General features: G+C 35.8%; 1 protein-coding gene across 9 annotated transcripts in view; it reads right to left on the bottom strand.

The window, feature by feature from the left end:
• POLK (DNA polymerase kappa) overlaps positions 1-18,768 on the bottom strand; it is a 31,904-nt gene that overhangs the window by 12,652 nt on the left and 484 nt on the right. For 8 of the 9 annotated variants that reach the window (XM_027671462.1, XM_027671466.1, XM_027671467.1 and 5 more), the window contains exons 2-6: positions 10,047-10,225; positions 7,488-7,607; positions 4,059-4,211; positions 3,555-3,686; positions 1,621-1,774 (exon numbers count right to left, since the gene is read on the bottom strand). In XM_027671462.1, coding sequence (XP_027527263.1) covers positions 1,621-1,774; positions 3,555-3,686; positions 4,059-4,211; positions 7,488-7,607; positions 10,047-10,184 — 697 coding nt within the window. In that variant the 5' untranslated portion in view covers positions 10,185-10,225. Of the gene's footprint in view, positions 1-1,620; positions 1,775-3,554; positions 3,687-4,058; positions 4,212-7,487; positions 7,608-10,046; positions 10,226-18,550; positions 18,763-18,768 lie in introns of those variants that run through there. The other variant, XM_027671463.1, reaches the window with a different exon arrangement.

The following is an 18,768-nucleotide window of genomic DNA, read 5'->3' as shown; positions in this document are numbered from 1 at the left end:
GAACTTGGCTGAGATTGGCAGAATTAGCTAGGAGACTGGACATAACTTCCAGAAAAGCAAAAAGGTTTAATGGCCTGTTGCTGTAGCAGCTGAAAACCATCAAGATTTTGGCTTTATTTTTGTTTCATATCAGATTGAAGGCCAGATGTTCTCTTTTCCTGGTGGAAATGAAAATCTTTTGCAGAAGTTTTTTCAATATTCTCCAAAGAAAATTAGGTTTCTGGAATATGTGGTTCTAGAACTATCAGTCTGGTGAGCTTCTTGTTTTCGACTGCAGTCATAGTAGAACAAGTAATTCAGCAGTCCTTTGTCTGACTCTACAAACATTACACTCATAGTTTCACATTCCAAGCACTTGTTTGTGTTTCAGAGGAACAAAGATGTCAAAGAAGTATGAAGAAGCACATGACTACACACCAATGATATTTATTTTGTAAAGATCATGCCAGTTAATTGCTTTCTATTTTATTAATACTTTTCTGCAGTAGTGTATCCTTTATAATCCTCTTAATGACTATTCAGATAATTTCTGAATACTGATAATATAAACGTTCCAGTTAGTGCATCCTTCAACCATTTTACCATGCAGCTTGGTTTAGAAAACCCAGTACCACTTTTTACACATTTTACTCACATTAAAAGAAAAATATCCTCCAAGTCCAAATCATTAGCAGTATACCTTTTATTAACAGGTGAGCAACAGAGAAAGTAGACCTGTTAACTAAAAATCTGAGGTAGAGAATATATGCAAGGACCTATGTATTTACACTTTCAATGGGTGCAGCATATCTGAAGCTTATGTTATGTGCATGTGTGACCGGCACCCCCCACTCCCGACTCCTGGTACCGTGGTCATCATGACTGAGGCCACTTCACGAGGCGAGGAGCCCTTCTCTGGAAACGTGTTTGTGCCCTTTCCCCTCGTTATCAGGCTCAGAAGGTCCTGTGCCCCAAGGAGACAAACCAGATATCTTCTTCCCCTCCCTCCTGGCCTCACAGTCCCTGGGCACCAGGCCAATCACTCCGCCCCTGTGCCCGCCCGCCCCTGCTCCGGGCCAGCCGGGGCTGTGGGTGATCCCTGTGGGTGATCTTGGTGGCTGCAGTGCCAGGAAGCATTCGCAGCCCCAGGAACACTGTCTGTCTGTAAAATACCCTGCAACGGGTCCTGAGGGGGAACTTGTACCAGAGCTGCTGCTGGACAGAGAGACATGGGACCCCCCCAGTGTCCAGGGACACCTCTGCCATTGTCTGCTTCCTCCGAGGACTGAGGGAGGGACTCGTGTTCTTCTATATGATTTTCGAGTCTAGATTAAGAGTGTTATAGTGATACATCAAACCATGTGCTATGATCCAACACAATCTGCAGATGGTCCAGATTGTATTATATTATAAACTCTTTATTTTGCTACTTACAGATTGCACTACACTGATTCTCCTTACAGAAATCCTTTGCCTTCTAATAATAAATTCCACGCCATGCTAACAATTAAATCCTGTTAAGGAAAATAAAGCTTAAATCCTAACTACAATTTAGTGCCATCATCATTCTACCAAGAATCCCTAAAAGAAACTGCCTGTCCTCTCAGTGTCAGGTGACCACACGAAAAGTAATTTGCTTACCTACTCCTGCAGTGCTTTCTGTGTTAAAAAAGAATCTTCTCCTATCTTCAGGCCAGTTCAGTCTTTCCTCCAAGTGCTCTGTTATGTTCAGGTAGGCTTCATCTAGGCCCATAGGCATAAAGTTGGGATCGTATTCAGCCAGTATTTCTCTAACCTTGATAAACACATAGTGAAAGTTTAAAGCCTCATTGCTATAAGAGCAGATCTTGACACACAATTAGGACATGAACAAATATACTCTGAAACTTCAAGATGACCAATAAATATTAAAGATACTTAAGGAACAAATTATTTCTTCATACTGTAAAATTATAGTAGTGCTTCTCACAAGTAGTAAGATATTAGTAGTCAGTGAGAACTAAACAGATGTGGAGCAGCATATTTTACTGCAGAAGTCACTAAGCTCAGTGCATAAGGACTCCAGAGCCACCAGGTTCACAGACACTGCAGTAAGCATGTGAATAAAACTCTGGGGACCTGAAACTCAGCAAAGCAGATGAGCTGATGCACCTTTCTGCACTGTTTGTCAGATACCACATATGCAATGGTTAAAATAATCCACAATCAACTGCAAACATCTAAGTTTTAAATTACATTAAAACTAAAGTTATAGCCAGTATTTTAGAGCAGTGGTTAATGCCACAGTCAAAACTTTTCGGGAAAACTTTAGTGATAAGTACATCTTCCTAGAAGGAAACATAATAAAATAAATGGTCAAAATAAAACCTCTACCTTCTCTACTCTCTCTTTTTTTTAAAACATGGAGGAAAATCTGACTGCCTCACGTGTTTTCCTATCAGTTTGGATCAAATTCTTAGGTATCGCAACATTTGTTCACATGCACTTCATCTTTCTGAAACTGAAAAAAGATAGGATTCACTACTGGACTTTAAATGACAAAATGAAATATATTTAAATATTTTCAATCCAAATCCCAAGAGAAAAACGTAAGTGAAAATCCAAATCAAAGTTTAGTGGTACTATAGTTAGATGTGGACTTAGCTTTTTAGCAATAAATCCAGGCATGGCTGCACACCCACCGAATCTTCTAGTATGGTAATTTCAGGTGGACTTAGGAGAAATTTTAAAAAGTTTAATACTTTACCCTATCAAACAACAAATGAAATACATAACATGAAATCCAAGATCCTTACCAAGTTCAAATACTCATGTTTATATATGCTTTCTTTTACAGAAGTGAAAAAAATCAAGTAAGATCAACCTTACTTTTTGTATGTGAAAAAACTGAGGCTTCATAAAAATCAATGACTAAGTTTCCATAATTTTATGGAAGTCAGGAGACTTGTGTCATGCACTGGTTTCATTCAAAACATACAAAAGATCTTTTTTCCTTTTTTTTTTTTTTTAACCAGGCTTTTGGGTAACCCAACTACTTCCTCTGACAGTAGGTAAACTACTGCCACTAAGGCAAAATATGATTTCTTTTTTCCCCTATTTCTTCTGCTCTTTGTATCAAGTCCCTTCTTTAAAAAAAAATCTGCATTTAGAACTCACTAATGTTCTTTGCTTTTCTCTCTCCAGTAATTAGTATTCAAAATTATGATTATGCATTTTATGAAATTATTATCTCCATGTTTCCTATGTACTTGCAACTTCCTAATAATTAGATCACGCTTCGTGGTTTTGAACTTCTAAGAATAATAAGGCTCAAGTGCTACCACTACACAGAGGTTTTCAAAACCTCTATCAGCAGCACTACTAACTTTAGAAAAACAGCAAGATGGGTGAATGTAATGCTCTTTCATCCCCTTGCCCAAAAGCACCAATGTTTTGTTTAACTTATATTTTAAGCCACATCACTGAAGAGTTTAATATTTAAGCTATCACTTTTCGTATTATCTAGAACTGATATTATGGATAAAGTCTAAAACCAAGTACACTGACTTTTGGTTAGAGAACACTTTCAGACTTACCTCTTTACTCACTTTGCCATATTTTTCAAAGTTTAGTGGTACTATAGTTAGATGTGGACATAGCTTTTTAGCAATAAATCCCGGCATGGCTGCACGCACACCGAATCTTCTAGCATGGTAATTTGAGGTGGACTTAGGAGAGAATAAATAAGTTTACTGTTCAGTAATCAGATTCTTCTTAAAGTTTACTATTAAAGAACCACATTCTAATCACATATCTTCACACAGAAAAGACTGACAAGGCTAAGAGTTTCCATGCACTTGCCCCTCCCCCCTCCTGCCTTTCAGACTGTTTACATACTTTAAATTTTCATTAGTACACTTTTTACTGCAAAATAAAATCCAGCTTACATGGTCAAGTCTAAGAACACTTGATTTTTCTACTGGTTTTGGGTTTTCCACACTTTCTATATAATAGTGTCATTATACTATGTTATTATTGTTATAGTTTATTAGGCTTAAGATTTATGTAATCAATTTCTGTAGTTTAACATATGGCCTTACCAACATACTCATTGATCCCACTGCTATAGGCTTTTCCTTCAGCTCTGGATTGTCTCTCATTTCCACAGCTGCATAGAAGGCATCCATGTCAATGTGTACAATTGTACTGCTAAGGTTACGGCTCTGTTCCAGTTCTACCACAAGTTTGTCCACCTGAACAGAAGAAACCAATAATTGAAAAACTAACCTGGCAGAAGTGCAGCAGTATATGCACCTTGTATATAGTTAATGGAAAAAAACTAACAAACCCAATCACCACCAAACCGGCATCAAAAAAACCAAACAAGGAAGTTTCTGATGAAACTTGCTCCCAGCGAGAACACTGCTGCAGCAATTGGTACAAAAACCACCCAAAAACTCAATGAAAAAAACAATTGTTGTCATCTAGCCTCAGTTGGCAACCAAGTTCATGCAGCCACACCCTCACAGTGGAATGAAGGAGAGTCAGAAGAGTAAAAGCAAGAAAACTCATGGATTGAAATAAAGACAATTTATCACATAAACAAAAAGCTATGTACACAAGCAAATCTAAATAAGGAATTCATTCACTGCTTTCCATGGGCAGGCCGGTGTTCAGCCACCTCCAGGAAAACCAGGTTTCATCATATGTAACAGTTACTTGAGCAGACAAATGCTGTAACTGCAAAAATCCCCCATTTCTTCTCCCCCCCCCCCACTTCATATGCTGAGCATGACACCATATGGTCTCAAATATTGCTGTGGTCAGTCAGGGACACTGTCTGAGCTATGTTCCCTCCCAAATCCTTGTGCACTCCCAGCCTCCCCATTGGTGGGGTGGGGCGAGGAGCAGAAAAGGTCTTGGCTGTGGAAGTGCTGTTCAGCAATAGCAAAGCATCTCTGTGTTATCAGCACTGTTTTCAACACAAATCCAAAATACTGCCCCATGCCAGCAACTGTGAAGAAAATTAAGTCCATGCCACCCAAAAGTAGCACAAAAGACCACCCAACAAACAACAAAATCCCACATGTGGAAAAAAACAGATGATGTAGCTGATTCAGACAGAAACTTCTTAAGACCGTTCAATATGCAGCTTCAGTTGAAGTACTTCATTTTAGCGACACAGGTTATTTTTAAAAAAAATGAAAACATGCTATTACAGAATTTCCAACACTCCTAAATAAAGCTATCACACTTCAAAAAGTTTGCCTAGAAAGGTGAAGACCAGCAGCTCACAGGACACAAACATCTTGTCTTGTCAGAGATAAGGTCTCAAACAAAGAGGTTCATTTATGGCTAAGTAAGCTACTCTCAATCCCTCAATAAAATTCCTCAATATTTTTTACAGGATTTCATTTCATATGAGGCTAGATTGCCAGGAAAATTACAAGGTTTTTAAAGAAAAGCCTATACACAAAGTGTGTTTCACTCCAAATGGTAAAGATGGATCTCTACTAGTAGACTGTGAGCAGTACTGCTTTATCAGCTCCATGGCAACGTGAGGCAGAGGCCAAGACACAGACAGCTCTATGAAATACATTAATTGTGCTTAATTTGCTTGCACTTTTTTATCAAAAGTCATGCAGATCATGTGCTTGTTCCTGAAATAGTGTTCAGCTATGAATTAGATATGAACTGTGCGTGTCATGAGAAAGTATGAGTGAATTATTTGACAGGAGATTTTTAAGGTCTACTGATTTGGCAGCATCACATATCACTCTATAAGCAACAGAAACACAGGAAAAAAAAAGAAAGAGCTATTAAAATATGATTATCTAACCACATTAATGATTATGGTAACCTTGATTTACACAACAAAAGGCTGACACTGCTAGTAAAAAATTAAATGATAGGCGTAATAGAGCTCAAGAAATGGAATTAACAAAAAGGAACCAAAGTTTCAATTTGCTTGCAGACACAAGAACACACACAAACTCATGACATTAAGGTACCATTACAGAAATGTCCCTGGACTGACTGCAATGCATTTATGGTCCTCGAAAGGAATGTTCACATGCAGTTTTCATGGTCACTTGAAGACTTTTTTTTTTTCCTTCTGTCAACAGAGCTGCCTAATAAAAAAAACATAAAAACCTTACCCGAAAAAAAACATCTTTCAAGCTCAAGACTCTTGAACCAAGACAAGTGAGCTTGGAATGTTCTAATTAAATTGCTGATTAATGATTTACAAAGTATTTTCTTTGTTTTGTTCCAACTTGATTTGAGGGATAAAAGGCTACAATGGGTCCTTAAACTAGGCTACTCCATACAGAAGAGTACAGTATGCTCTCTGAGGCTGAGAAAACTGGTTTAGACAAATTAAACACAGAGTTTCAAACTTGGGCCCCAGTAAGACCGATATGAGAGAATTTCTCTCTTTAAGTTTCTTTTTTTTCTATAGAAACCAGTTTTCATAAGAAATATTAAAAGAATATAACATTATATTAAAAGATCAAAGAACCAAGTTCAGAAAAGGCCAACAGGAAGGTAGACAAAGCAATACAAATTCATTGGCTTCCACTATGTGCACTACATATTCTTTAATGACATAACTATACATTAATATTATATATAAGATTCATGTCATTCATGTAATTTATTTTATCAGAAAGATTATTCTCTTTAAAATAAATAGTTCTGTGGTGAAGGTAGGATGGAAATGAAAGTATTTTTTTCTGTAATTAAGTGACTAAAAAGCTATCTCAGTTAACTAAAAAAAGCAGAGTCATAACTGATCTATGTTAAAGATTCACTAAAAACCATCATGGCATAGAGACTTCTGAGGTACTCAGAATTGCAAGCTTTTCTGAGCACAAATTTGAGACACTGGCATCTCATGTACAGAAGTGATTTGCAAATCTGTAATGAACAAAAAAGGCTGTACACCATAAAAAGCTCAACCTATAATCCTCACAATGGCATTGAAAATTAATGGATGTGTCTAATCTTCATGTGCTTCAGCTCCTAATCTAAAAACCAAAAAAAAAAAACTACTTTTCTAGAGTAATGCAAGAATTAAGAATTCACAGCATGTGGTGTACAACATAGAAAACTCTATGAGGAAGTCAGTAATTCTGTATTCCAAACTGTAATCTCCCTCATTCCATCAGAGGCCACTGAACACAAACATACATATATTCTAAAACTCAAGACTGATATGATACTTATTAACAAAGTATTTAACAAATCTTTACATAAATTACTTTAAACTATCAGACAGAAGAAAAGGAATTACTTTGCTTCATTTTACTCATTTAAGAGAACATTTTGGAGAGATTTTGCAATCTATTCCTCTAGCGAATTTTTATTAAGATGACATCATCAAAACATTGTGCACTTTTACTTGAATGTCTAACATCAAACAGTAGCTAACACTGTGCCTGCCACCAGAACTTAATGCAATAAACTAGAACACACCAAAATGTTTATGATTTGACATTTACTCCAAAAAACCTCTACAAGATTAGTACCTGTAGCTGTGCTTTCAAGAGCTGTTGTGTTGTAATTTTCTCTTTTAGCTGCATCATTTTTTCAATTCGTTGGTTAACTTGCTGATCTTTTTTAAGTTCATTTTCATAAAATCTAGAACCCTGAAAGAAAAATCACAAAAACACTAAGGCTTCTATTTGTCTTCTCCTTTAAGCAACCACATCTGATCTTTAAACACAGAAAACATAAAACACAGTCATGGTTTCTAATGCATTCTTTGGATTTTTTCATATAAATGATACAGAAAAGAGATCACTGGTTCTTTCCATCTCTCGCTCCAAATGACACAAATATATTTCTCCTTCTCAGAGCCCCTATACTTAAATGAGTATAAGGGACATATTTAGAGAACTTTGTATGTTTACTCATTCTAACACTTGCCAACAAAAATTCAAAAAGAGTAGATAAAAGTCAAACTATTCTTTGCAATACCTCCAAGGTATGGAGTATAAAACTCTAATAAAAATTTATTTAAGCATTTTGCCAGATTTCCATATAGTTTAATATATATGGAAATACAAAATAACATTGTGTAAGTCAAATCCACTTGTTACGTTGAGTATTCTGTTGACCTTTTAATCTTGAAGGACATTACAGAATTAGAATCTATTTGGAAAAGGATGATCAAAACCAAATGGTTATAAAAAAGTCCTGCTGCTCTCAAGTACGTAATTGCTCCTTCAAAAGGCACAAATAAAAGGAGATGAAATGAAGACATAAAAAGACAACAATCATGTACAAAATGTATAATGTGACTTCCCTTCCTGACTCATAACAAAGAAAGAGAGCGTACAATGAAATAGAAAAGAGGAAAATTCAAAATGAGGAAAAAATATTTTTCTTGCAAAATCTTCTTAGCTTACAAGAGAAATAACATTTGCAGGAAAAGGTAATATCTTTTATTGAGCTATTTGGTAAAATCTGCAAAAGTGGACAAATTTTTAGCTTAAAGTGTCTGACTACCAAACTGTCAGTGATACCAAGAATTCAGCCACAAGAATTCAGTCAAGTAAGAATCAGGCATTTATATAAAAAGCAAAAATATCTGCTTTTATAATAATGATAAAAAAGATGAATGGTAGGACTGTAGTGTCATGTCTCACTGTTTAGAAGAAATCTCTGATTAGAAGAAATTTGGGTGTGTTTTCTTTGAATATCAGACATGCATTTTATCTTTTCTCCCTCAGCAATCAAACATGACTTGTTGAGGGTCATTGAAAGAAATAAGTACCAAAATGTAGGTGTGGGAAGCAACCCAATACTTAAGATTATTATTAAGCTGTGGGCTTTTTTTACTTCTCTTGTGGTACTTCAAAGTTGAAATGCCATAAAATCTTGCTCTAATACAGTTGTGGGTAGTGCTTGTAGGTGTAATTTTGAAGATTATAGAAAAGCTTAATAAAAAGAATCAATGCTTCTTTTCAGATTTCTTGAGGTGTATCTGGTACTCATACTCTCTTGCTTTGTTTGGACAGAAATGTACTCTAATGGACACATGCCTGTAAGTCAGTTTTAAAAGCTTGTTTTACAGTTCACTCTATTTCACACCAGGAAATTAAACAGTAACTTCGCTATTGAAATCATTTACGCAAATATCATTATTTGGGATATGTCTGACAAAGCACTGTTTTCAAGAAAGAGCAAATAGAATAAGTACAAGAAACATCTAATTAAAATGGAGCTTGATAGCATATAAAGTATGATCAATGTGAAATTGCACACGCAATTTCAAAAAAAGTTTGCGAAATAAGAGCTGTTTGCAGCATGTTTACTTTTCCCTCTGCCCTGCCCCTGCAGTCTGCCACAGAGCAATAGTAGTCAACACACACTTCATGAGCAAAACATCAAACACTTACTTTAGAGCCATAGTGACACCCAATGAAATATACACTTGATCAAGGGGAAGAAAACCCAGAGTTGATCAAATAAAGTGTTATCGCTATATTGTCCTATGTGAACTCTTAAGAACAACTAAGAGGGCTAATATTTCAATGTTTTGTAGATTTGTGGGGTTCTCTGTGGATCTTTGGTACAAAGTTGCACACTACTGGCCACTTCTCTTGAATACTGAGAAGACAATCAAGAAGATAGGCAATGAACACCAAGAAATTCTACTGAAAATACCAGAAAAACCTAATTACATCAAATTCGTCAGTTCCAGGAAGGTGACCAATAGAAGTAAATCTGCTTGGCTAATTAATGATGGGGTGGACAAAAGGAACAGAAAAAGGCAAAACAAGAGGCCTAAGGAAGCTGCAACCTTCACAACTACCTCTGCAAAATGCTGTGACATGTAGGTACTGTAGGTACTGTAGGTACTGCTTTGGACAAAAAAGATGCACTTAAGGACATACTCAATTGTATTCCTCCATACCCTATGTGACACTAAGCTACAGTCCCTCCCCCTCTTCCCAATGCATGCCTTTCTCCTAAGAAGATGCCCTTTATATACAGATGCGAGGGATAAAATCTGGGGAAGGAAGAGGGCCTTATGATTCTGGACCACAGATAAAATATACAAAAAACGTAATCAAACCAACCTTGGTAGCTTCCATGATGATTTTATTGATTTTCTCTTTATCCAAACCTTGCATTCCAGCTTTGTTATCATTAAGGCCCATTCTAAATAGAAATCCATCATTGCAAGAGCTGTTAGCAACTTTTTTCATATCGTCCATTGTACTTCGTGAAAACAAGTACCTGTTTTAAGACTTAATATCTAAAAAAAAAAAGATTTTGCATCAAATATTTATGTTCCAACCAAACAGTAAAAAAAAATAAATTTTGGAATTCATTTGCTTAATGTATTGAATAAGCATTTTATACTTATTCAGAAAACAACACACTTATCACAAATATGAAGACCTGTATTCCTCCAAAGTGGCCACATGAGACCTCCCACACTCACCACCATAAAGCAACTCTATGAATGTCTGGAGAACAGTAAGCCTCTATTCTTTTATTAACTTATAAACATAGTCTTTTAAAAGCTTCCTAACAGAAACAATGGAGCACCACCAACTTCAGGTAAAGACTAGTACACCTTACATAGGCACATGATATTTATGCCTATCAGATGAAACAACACTGTTTTAAGCACAAAATACTATTCACTAGATTATTATGTTAAAAGAAAAGAAGCTGAATTATTTTTAAATTACAGAAGGCCACTGCTCATTTAGTCCTCATTCATGCTTGAGAAAAGCCATAGAATCTTTCCCAGTAATTTTTAGCTCAAATTCAAAACTCTCGTTTGTGTTAAAGCTCATCATTTAGAAACAGATGGCTTAAGTTATAAGTTTTGAATAAAACCCTATTGTTTAATTCAGGGTAAAAGTCATATATTCTTTTTTTTTCCATTAATGTGAGAGCCATAGTATCCAACTGGTAGAACTTACCAAGCCTTTACTACTTTACTACTATCAGCAATTTCTCATACATGCAGGTACTCCTGACACCTTCCCTTGTTCTTTACGAAAGTAAATAGCTGAATCCCTCAATAGGCTTTAATTATATGGAAAATTGTCTAGTTTTTAATTTGATCTCAAAAAAATAAAGAAAGTGAATTTCATCTTCTATTGAATGAACCCGTGGTCTTGTTTTCAGCAGATTCAAACAAGCAGAATCATAGAACAGTTTGAGTTGGAAGGGACCTTTTAGAGGTCATCAAGTCCAACCCCCTGCAACAAGCAGGGACATTTTCAACCAGATCGAGTGCTCAAAGCCCCGTCCAATGTGACACTGAACGTTTCCAAGCATAGGGCATCCACCACCTCTCTGGACAACCCGTTCCAGAGTGTTTCACCATCCTCACTGCAAAAAATCCACTCTTCTTGTATCTAATCTAAACCAATCCTCCTCAATTTAAAACTATTTCTTCTTGCCATATCACAACAGGCCCTGATAAAATATCCAAGTGTGATAATGGTATAATGAACTTAGAATGTATTTATTACTGGAAAAGCATACAGAAATAATTTCTTTCTACCCCAAGGCACTGACTCATAATCCATTTCAGTTTTTCTGTCATGCAGAAAGGACACTGACCCCTCAATTTCCTCTTCAAGCTGCTCCCTGTGACCGGAGCCCCCCCCATTTGGAGAAGCCACACCTTTTCAGGCAAACACAGCAGCTCTATTAAATAACCACAAATTACACAAATCTAAGAGTGTGACTTTTTTCTTTAAATGCCACTTTTCCACTCCAGGACTTCAGTGGGCCTCATGAGCAACCAAACTTAAGAAGGCCATTATGTATTTTTGTGTTTAGAAAATAATTTTTGCTACTAAAGAACCACATCGATGACTTAAAAATTATTGTTCATATTTTCCTGAAGATCTTCTACGGAAACATACTAGACAACTGAAGTCAAGATATTAAAGAAAGCCATATTTACGAAAAGGTTTCAACAAAAATATCCAAATTTTAGTCATATACTATTAATTCAGATTGTTATCTCTGATGTCTTCTGAAAATGCAAGATCAGGTATGTAATGCTGTGTTTATCTCCAGTGTGTTGGATTTCAAAGAACAGAAGTTGATGTAGAGACCAGAACTCTTTTCCTGACCCTTTAGTAGCACTTGAGCTTCTATAACAGCTTCTGGGAATAGGAGCAGCTTCATAGCTCTGATGTGTATCTGTCAAATACCACGATGCTGAATATTTTCATAAATTTTTCACTTGCAGTAGGGCAATCTCTTACAGTTAGATTCACATTTACCAGAGCAGTTTGCTAGACTTCAATCAAAGGAAAAACCACTGCATCCCACACACCATTTTAAGTTTCAGCTCATGTTCATAAGCACACCCGTATCAGTTAGTTCCCAACAATTTCATTGTTACTGGCAATCTCTGTAAGCAACAGGCACAATTCCCCATAAATACTTTCTTCAAGGTAAATGTGCCTCCACTATTCCTCCTCGTTCTTTTATCACTCCTTCCCTTCAAGAAGCTAGAATGAACACAAGATTGCTTCCATTTCCTGTTCCAGTCTTTGCAAAGTGTTTCAGCTCTTCCTTATTATCCTAATATACACAAATTTTTCCCCTTTCTCATTCAGATCGCTCATAAAGGCCCAGTTTTACAGCAGAAGCTTTAAACACTTATTTATGTCAGTCAAAAGTCTTCTCTAGCATGTTGTTACGTATTCAACAATAAAACAAAACCATGATATTACCAGTGATGGAAAAAAATAATTGTCTTTAAAAAGTCTCATAAATGGTGGTCTCTGATGTATTTAATCTTTTTAGCTTTTTGTTTTGCAACAAAATACATTGCTAGTACTAGATGAGCAAATGTCCAAATATCAAATAGTACCTTAGTTGAAATTAAGAAGAAATATTTATTTCAGGACATGACATTAGTTCTCCAGCCAAGATTAAAGGTGTATGGAAGAGAAAACATGAATAACAACTGATAAAATTTCCATCTGCTTAACATGAATACAACATGAATATTACCTTGGTTTCAGATTAACAGGTCTGAAAAAAATACATAAAATATTTAACATATTGAAGTGAATCACAATAGCTACAATAAAACAACAGATACAGTACTGACAGATAAAAACCAGTGGTCATCTGCCATAGACAAACTGAAAATGGAAATATCTAAAGGTAATACAGAAGCGCCACAACTTGAAACTATGCAAAATGTGAACAAAATGTCAGTGTGGACACTGGTGAGGACAAGTAGTAACAATTTCAATTAATCTAGAGAAAACATTTAATTTATGATGACACAATGTTATAAATTTGTTTTGCTAAAATAACTTGGAAAAAGCGGGTAAAGGTTTAGAGTCTAATGAAACACTAACTCAGTCTAGGCAGAGTGACAAATTTTTGCCATGCTGTCCTTCAAGAAGTTGTTGCAAGACTGAGCTGTTTCCTCTGGTAGAACACACCACATCTCTTTAAGCATCAAGCTGAGTAAGCAGATGTGAAACTAGAGAAGTCTGTGAAAGCAGTCTACAGTAAAATACTGTCCTATTTTTCCTGTGATTTGGGAATGAGAGGAAGTAGGATGGATGAGGTAACTTTCCAATTGCTACAGGAAGGTACAGAGAAAGACTTTGGCAGTGAGCGCCAGCATTAATGTAAAACAAGGGGGAAAAAATGTGGAGAGGAATCACAGAACACCACTACTGAGCAGAAACATTTATTAGTAACTTAGGATGCTTACAAGTGGAAAAAGATCACTAATAAAATCCCAACCAAGCTGTTCTAGAAGCAGGCACAGAACTCAACTGTACTAGCCAGACAGGGCTACATATTTGTATCAATTTTTGATTGTATTTTGAAAGTATCAAGAGACTGAAACAGCAATAAATTCAGAGCAACAATTCAATTTCATGTGCCTCTACGTTCATTCAAATTGAGCATATTTTTGAACAGTTGACTGAACCAGCATGAAGGAAATGGCTTGTATTTGTACTTGATGTACAAATGTAGAGAACAAATAAAGGAATACCTTCCAGAATCCTGCTACTTCAGAAAAAAATCAATATTACCCATAATTTCAATGACAAGGTCGAGGTGTTAACAGGAGTTCTGTAAAAGCACTGAAAGCACAATAAACAATTAACAAAGCTAGGACTTCATCCATTCTGGGAAAGAAATGAAATTCACTTGTACCAAAGACCCTACTTCACAAGTAAGCATTAAATAATTTATCTGCTTCATTAATTTTTGCCAAGCATTGAACAGCTCTTGAAGAATAAAGAACAGAAGAGTGAAATGCAGAACAAACAAGTTGAGGAGACAGATTCAAGAGTAGCTCTCACTCCCAATCTTCCTTTGCACTGGAAATGATTGCAGCTGGAAACCACCTCAAAACAAAACCTCTGAGTGCTACTGAAACAACGCTATAATACATGAGAGACTACATGAGACCTTCCCACTAAGATCAGAACTCATCTAAATCAACATTCTTATTGGAAAATACGTGGGTTTTACTCCAATTGCTAATTTAGATTGAACTGGTGGCCATGAAGCTACACTTCTTATGCCACTTCCTGCACAGAAGTATCTTCATCCAGTCTGTGTAAGCAACACATGCACCATTAAAGAATAAAACCCATCTAACCCACCTTGGTAAAGAAAATCATGTCCTAATAGTCAGGGCCTTTGAACAATAGGTTTCACACAAATTGCTTTATTTCTTTAATTTCTAAGACAATAACAAACATAAATTCAACAAATTAGGAAAATTTAACCCCACTAGAATAATTTTAACATTTCTGATATTTAAAAGGTTACACTACAAACTCTATAGAACATTTTATTTAATAGTGCTTGATTTATCCATTACTTGGATAAGGATTTTATCCCAAAATAGTAACAATTATATTAATCATAGAACATCGTCAGTTGAACGGGACCCATGGGATCATCAAAGTCCAACTCCCAAGCCTGCATAGGACAACCCCAAGACTTACATCATATACCTGAGAGAATACATATGTATATAAAGTATGCATATTGCATACTTTCCAAAAAGAAGTGCACCTGTCTTTTCTGAGTATTCATTTGGCAAGGAAACACTCTGACTTGATCAAATTTAGCGAACAGTTTGACTCTCATTTCCTTGTAAAAACTTGTTCCTCTGATAATGATTTAAGTATCAGTTGCTTTGAGGTCTCTCCTCAGCAAGATAAACCATGAACAAAGACATGTGCAAGCAAGTACATCAGATTGTCCTTCTGAACTACCTACTCAATTCCTTTCCTTTCAGCGACAGAGGGGTTGATATTTACAAGAGCTCTGCTTTCTGAATAGCCCTGAGAAGAGCCTTCCATCAATTTTAATCCTATAGTGATTTCCAAAAAAAGGAACTGGCAAAAGGAACTCCACAACAGTGTTGTCAGCATTTAATATACATTGTGTTAACAACCTAGGTTCCCTACTAGTGCATTCAACACTGTTACTGCTTCACTACTCTCTCTCTCTCAATATATAATAAAATCTGGGCTTTCAGAAAACAGAGTCTTCCAATAAAGATGTAAATATTTTTACAACTCTCATCAGCCAAGGTACATGAAAAATTAATACGGAACAGAAAACTGAAACATAATTCATGGAAGTGAAAATGGCACTATTTTTTAAGTAGCAGCTGGCTCAGCATTTTGCAAAAATAAAGATCCCATACAAGCATTTAGACTTAGCCCTGAACAAAACGAGGCCTTAGGATTATGTCTTTTCTATACTCATTAAGATACAGCAAATTAGTCAAATCCATCCTTTTGAAAAGTAAATAATTCATACTGCAAGCAAACAGATGATAGAGATAGCTTCTGACAATGCCCAAAATTAAATGCCAAAATATGTATTTTATTCCATTCATCAAACTGTTTGAATAATTCTTCACTTATGTGAAGAGTAAAACAAGTGGAATACTCATCCCCTATCAATTTTCTGCAGGCAGGATGCAGTGCAATTCTTTCCTAAATTCTACTTTCAGTTTCTCTGTCAAAAAACCCTCATGTCTTTAAAATGTCAAAGTTTATCTGAAGGACGAAGAATCATGGTATCTTCTTCTGTCTCTGTTCCGCATTTTACAAGACCTTTTCAACTGAAAGATTTATCTCAAGTTTCTAACTAAGTTTTCCCAGCATTTCCTGATTACTGAAAACAAAGGCTTTAGCAGTTTAATCCATAAAGAAAATAATGAAGGAACTGAACACTTAATAACAACATTCATCAGTAAAAATTACATCATAGGTGATGTAGTTAGTTATCTGCAATATGGCTTCTACAGATGCGTTTAGTGCCAACATATTCATACATTATTTATTTTTATTTTTTTTACTTAAGAAGAAAAACCTTAATTCAGTGATTCACAGAGACCACAATTGCTTTAGAAGAAATTTTCTGAATCATTAATATTTCTGAGCCCATACTATTAAGCAATATGCTGTTGCATAACAAAGCTCCTTAAATGATTCTCTTAAGAAAAATAGTCTCAAATTTCAGAACAAACATGATCATGTTCATGAACATACTAGGAAGTGTTCATATACTAGGGGTGACTTTTAAAAACTTACAATAAACACCCTAAACCAGAAGGTATGATAGTGGAAAAAAGATATATAAAAAGGGAGAAGAAAAAAATGAAGATATTTATAAAGTTACCCACTTTACAGTGCTTATTATGACTGACATCCCTAGAAGTCAAACTCATCCCCCCATTTTGTATTATAAGTAATGTGTCAGCAATATAGAACAACAATATCTGTTCTGCTGTTCTGACAAAGGTGATGACTATTTCCACTTAAAACAATAATTTGTAAACTTCTAGCCATCTCAAGACACTAACAAGGGTACAGACTGAGGATGGGGGGACTTGCAATGAAAGAATACACACAGCAATGAAACACAAAATAAAGGTTTAGTAGAAAAGGCATAGAAGGGAGTAGAGGGGAGTGAGTGAATCAGCACATCAGTTTGATCTTCTCCATTTCCCATGCTTTAGTTTGCATCCCAGATTGGTCTTGGGGGAGGCAAACCAAATTCCTTTCAAACTATACTTAACTAGAAGACTGTGCTTCCAGAGCACACCTGCCACACGACAATTGTTAACGTATGTGCCCTCCATGGGATAAGAGTACTGTAGTCCAAAAAAAAAAACCTCTTGAAGCATTTATAAGAACTACCAGTCCTCAGCACTAAATCTTTCCTTTACAAACCTACGCCCACTGCACCACATGCTGGCTAATATAGATATGGCCTGATCTCATTAAGAGTAACAGACAGCATGTTATATTTTAAAAAGACAGTTGGAACATTAGAAAAAAGAGGTGATTTACACAAGGTATTCACAATCCCAATACAGCTTTTGGAAGAACATAAACTGGTGACACTGTGGGAAAAAAATAAGACATATTAGGACTATGTGGCAGATGTAAAAAAAAATCTACTAGCTAGCACAGACAGTGCATTATATGAAAAGCTGAAAAGGTAAACCTTTTAGCATCCAGTATTTTTTCATTTAAAGTTTGGTCATAAAATGCTAGCCAGAGTTAATAATCAAAACAAATATTCTCTCTATAAAGGATGAATATGTTTGTTGAACAACCTGAAAAAATATCTCCCTAGGCATTTTTATTTTTTAACACCTAATTGAGTCAATTAATGCCCTGGAGGGGGAGGAAAAGAAAAAAAAGGCAAGCTACTTCTGTAACTAAGTGAAAAGTCACAGATTGAAAGCATAACAGGGAATGGCTATGTACACATCACTATCACTGCTAAAAGGACTTGCTCAGACATGTCTCTTCTCCTCCTGCTCTGGATCAGGATAAAGAAGCTCATTCAGAGTTTAACAGGTTAACACAACTGGCTTTACAGGTGATATCAGTTAATTTCAACAATGTCTGCAGAGAAAAACTATAAATTATTCTCATACATACCAACATTTACAAAACCCAACCACTCTGTTTGCTTGACATATACAGTACCTTGCAACCGACACTAAGAATTAAAAGTCAGGCTTGGTTTCTTTCCAAACAGATGGTTAATCAAAGAACATAGGTTTTTGACAGTGTTTTAGAAAATTATCTAAAGTAGCACCCACAGTAGACTCCTGTAAAAGTTTTTTTCTGTGCATTGCAGTGATTAGACAAATATTAAGATGTCTGTGGCTGTCCTTTATTTCTAATTGTTTAGGACAATGATGCTTCTTCATGAATCACTCAGGGCTGCATTTATTGTAAATATCTTTATACTTGAGATAAAGGTATAACACAGACATGAATATTATTTAACTTTTAGCCTCTACATATTGAGAATGCATATAAATGCACATAAATGCATATAAATGCTCTTTAAAAAAAAAATTAAATCCTCACAGAAACTTCCAAACCACCTAACATGGGAAAAATTCACAAGGACTTGTCATAAGGATGAAGACAGAGAAAAGAATACTACAGCATTGTTCTTGCGATACAATCAGAAGTATAAATTCCAAAACTGAAATTTCCTCAACCAGCATATTTAATGCACTTCCCCTCCGCCCAAGAAATCACGAGAAAGGAGATGAGTTAGTACGAACCGTAAGTTCTTCCCAAACCACTACACCTGCCCATAATTCTTGAAGTGACAGGTTCAACGGTGGGGTTGGGTTTTTTACCCCTCTCTACAAATATTCCTCTATCCATAAATATGGACGAATATTTATGTGTGTCAGACTTAAGTCTGAAGAAAGAAATCACCGTTTTGTTCCCTCAACTGCGAAACCAGTTTGATAAATGGATGTCAGGACACCCGCAG

The sequence above is a fragment of the Neopelma chrysocephalum genome, unplaced genomic scaffold (genome assembly GCF_003984885.1).
Source record: "Neopelma chrysocephalum unplaced genomic scaffold, ASM398488v2 Primary Assembly neopelma1_97102, whole genome shotgun sequence".
NCBI classification, from domain to species: Eukaryota; Metazoa; Chordata; class Aves; order Passeriformes; family Pipridae; genus Neopelma; species Neopelma chrysocephalum.
This window is presented reverse-complemented; position numbering and strand designations above follow the sequence as displayed.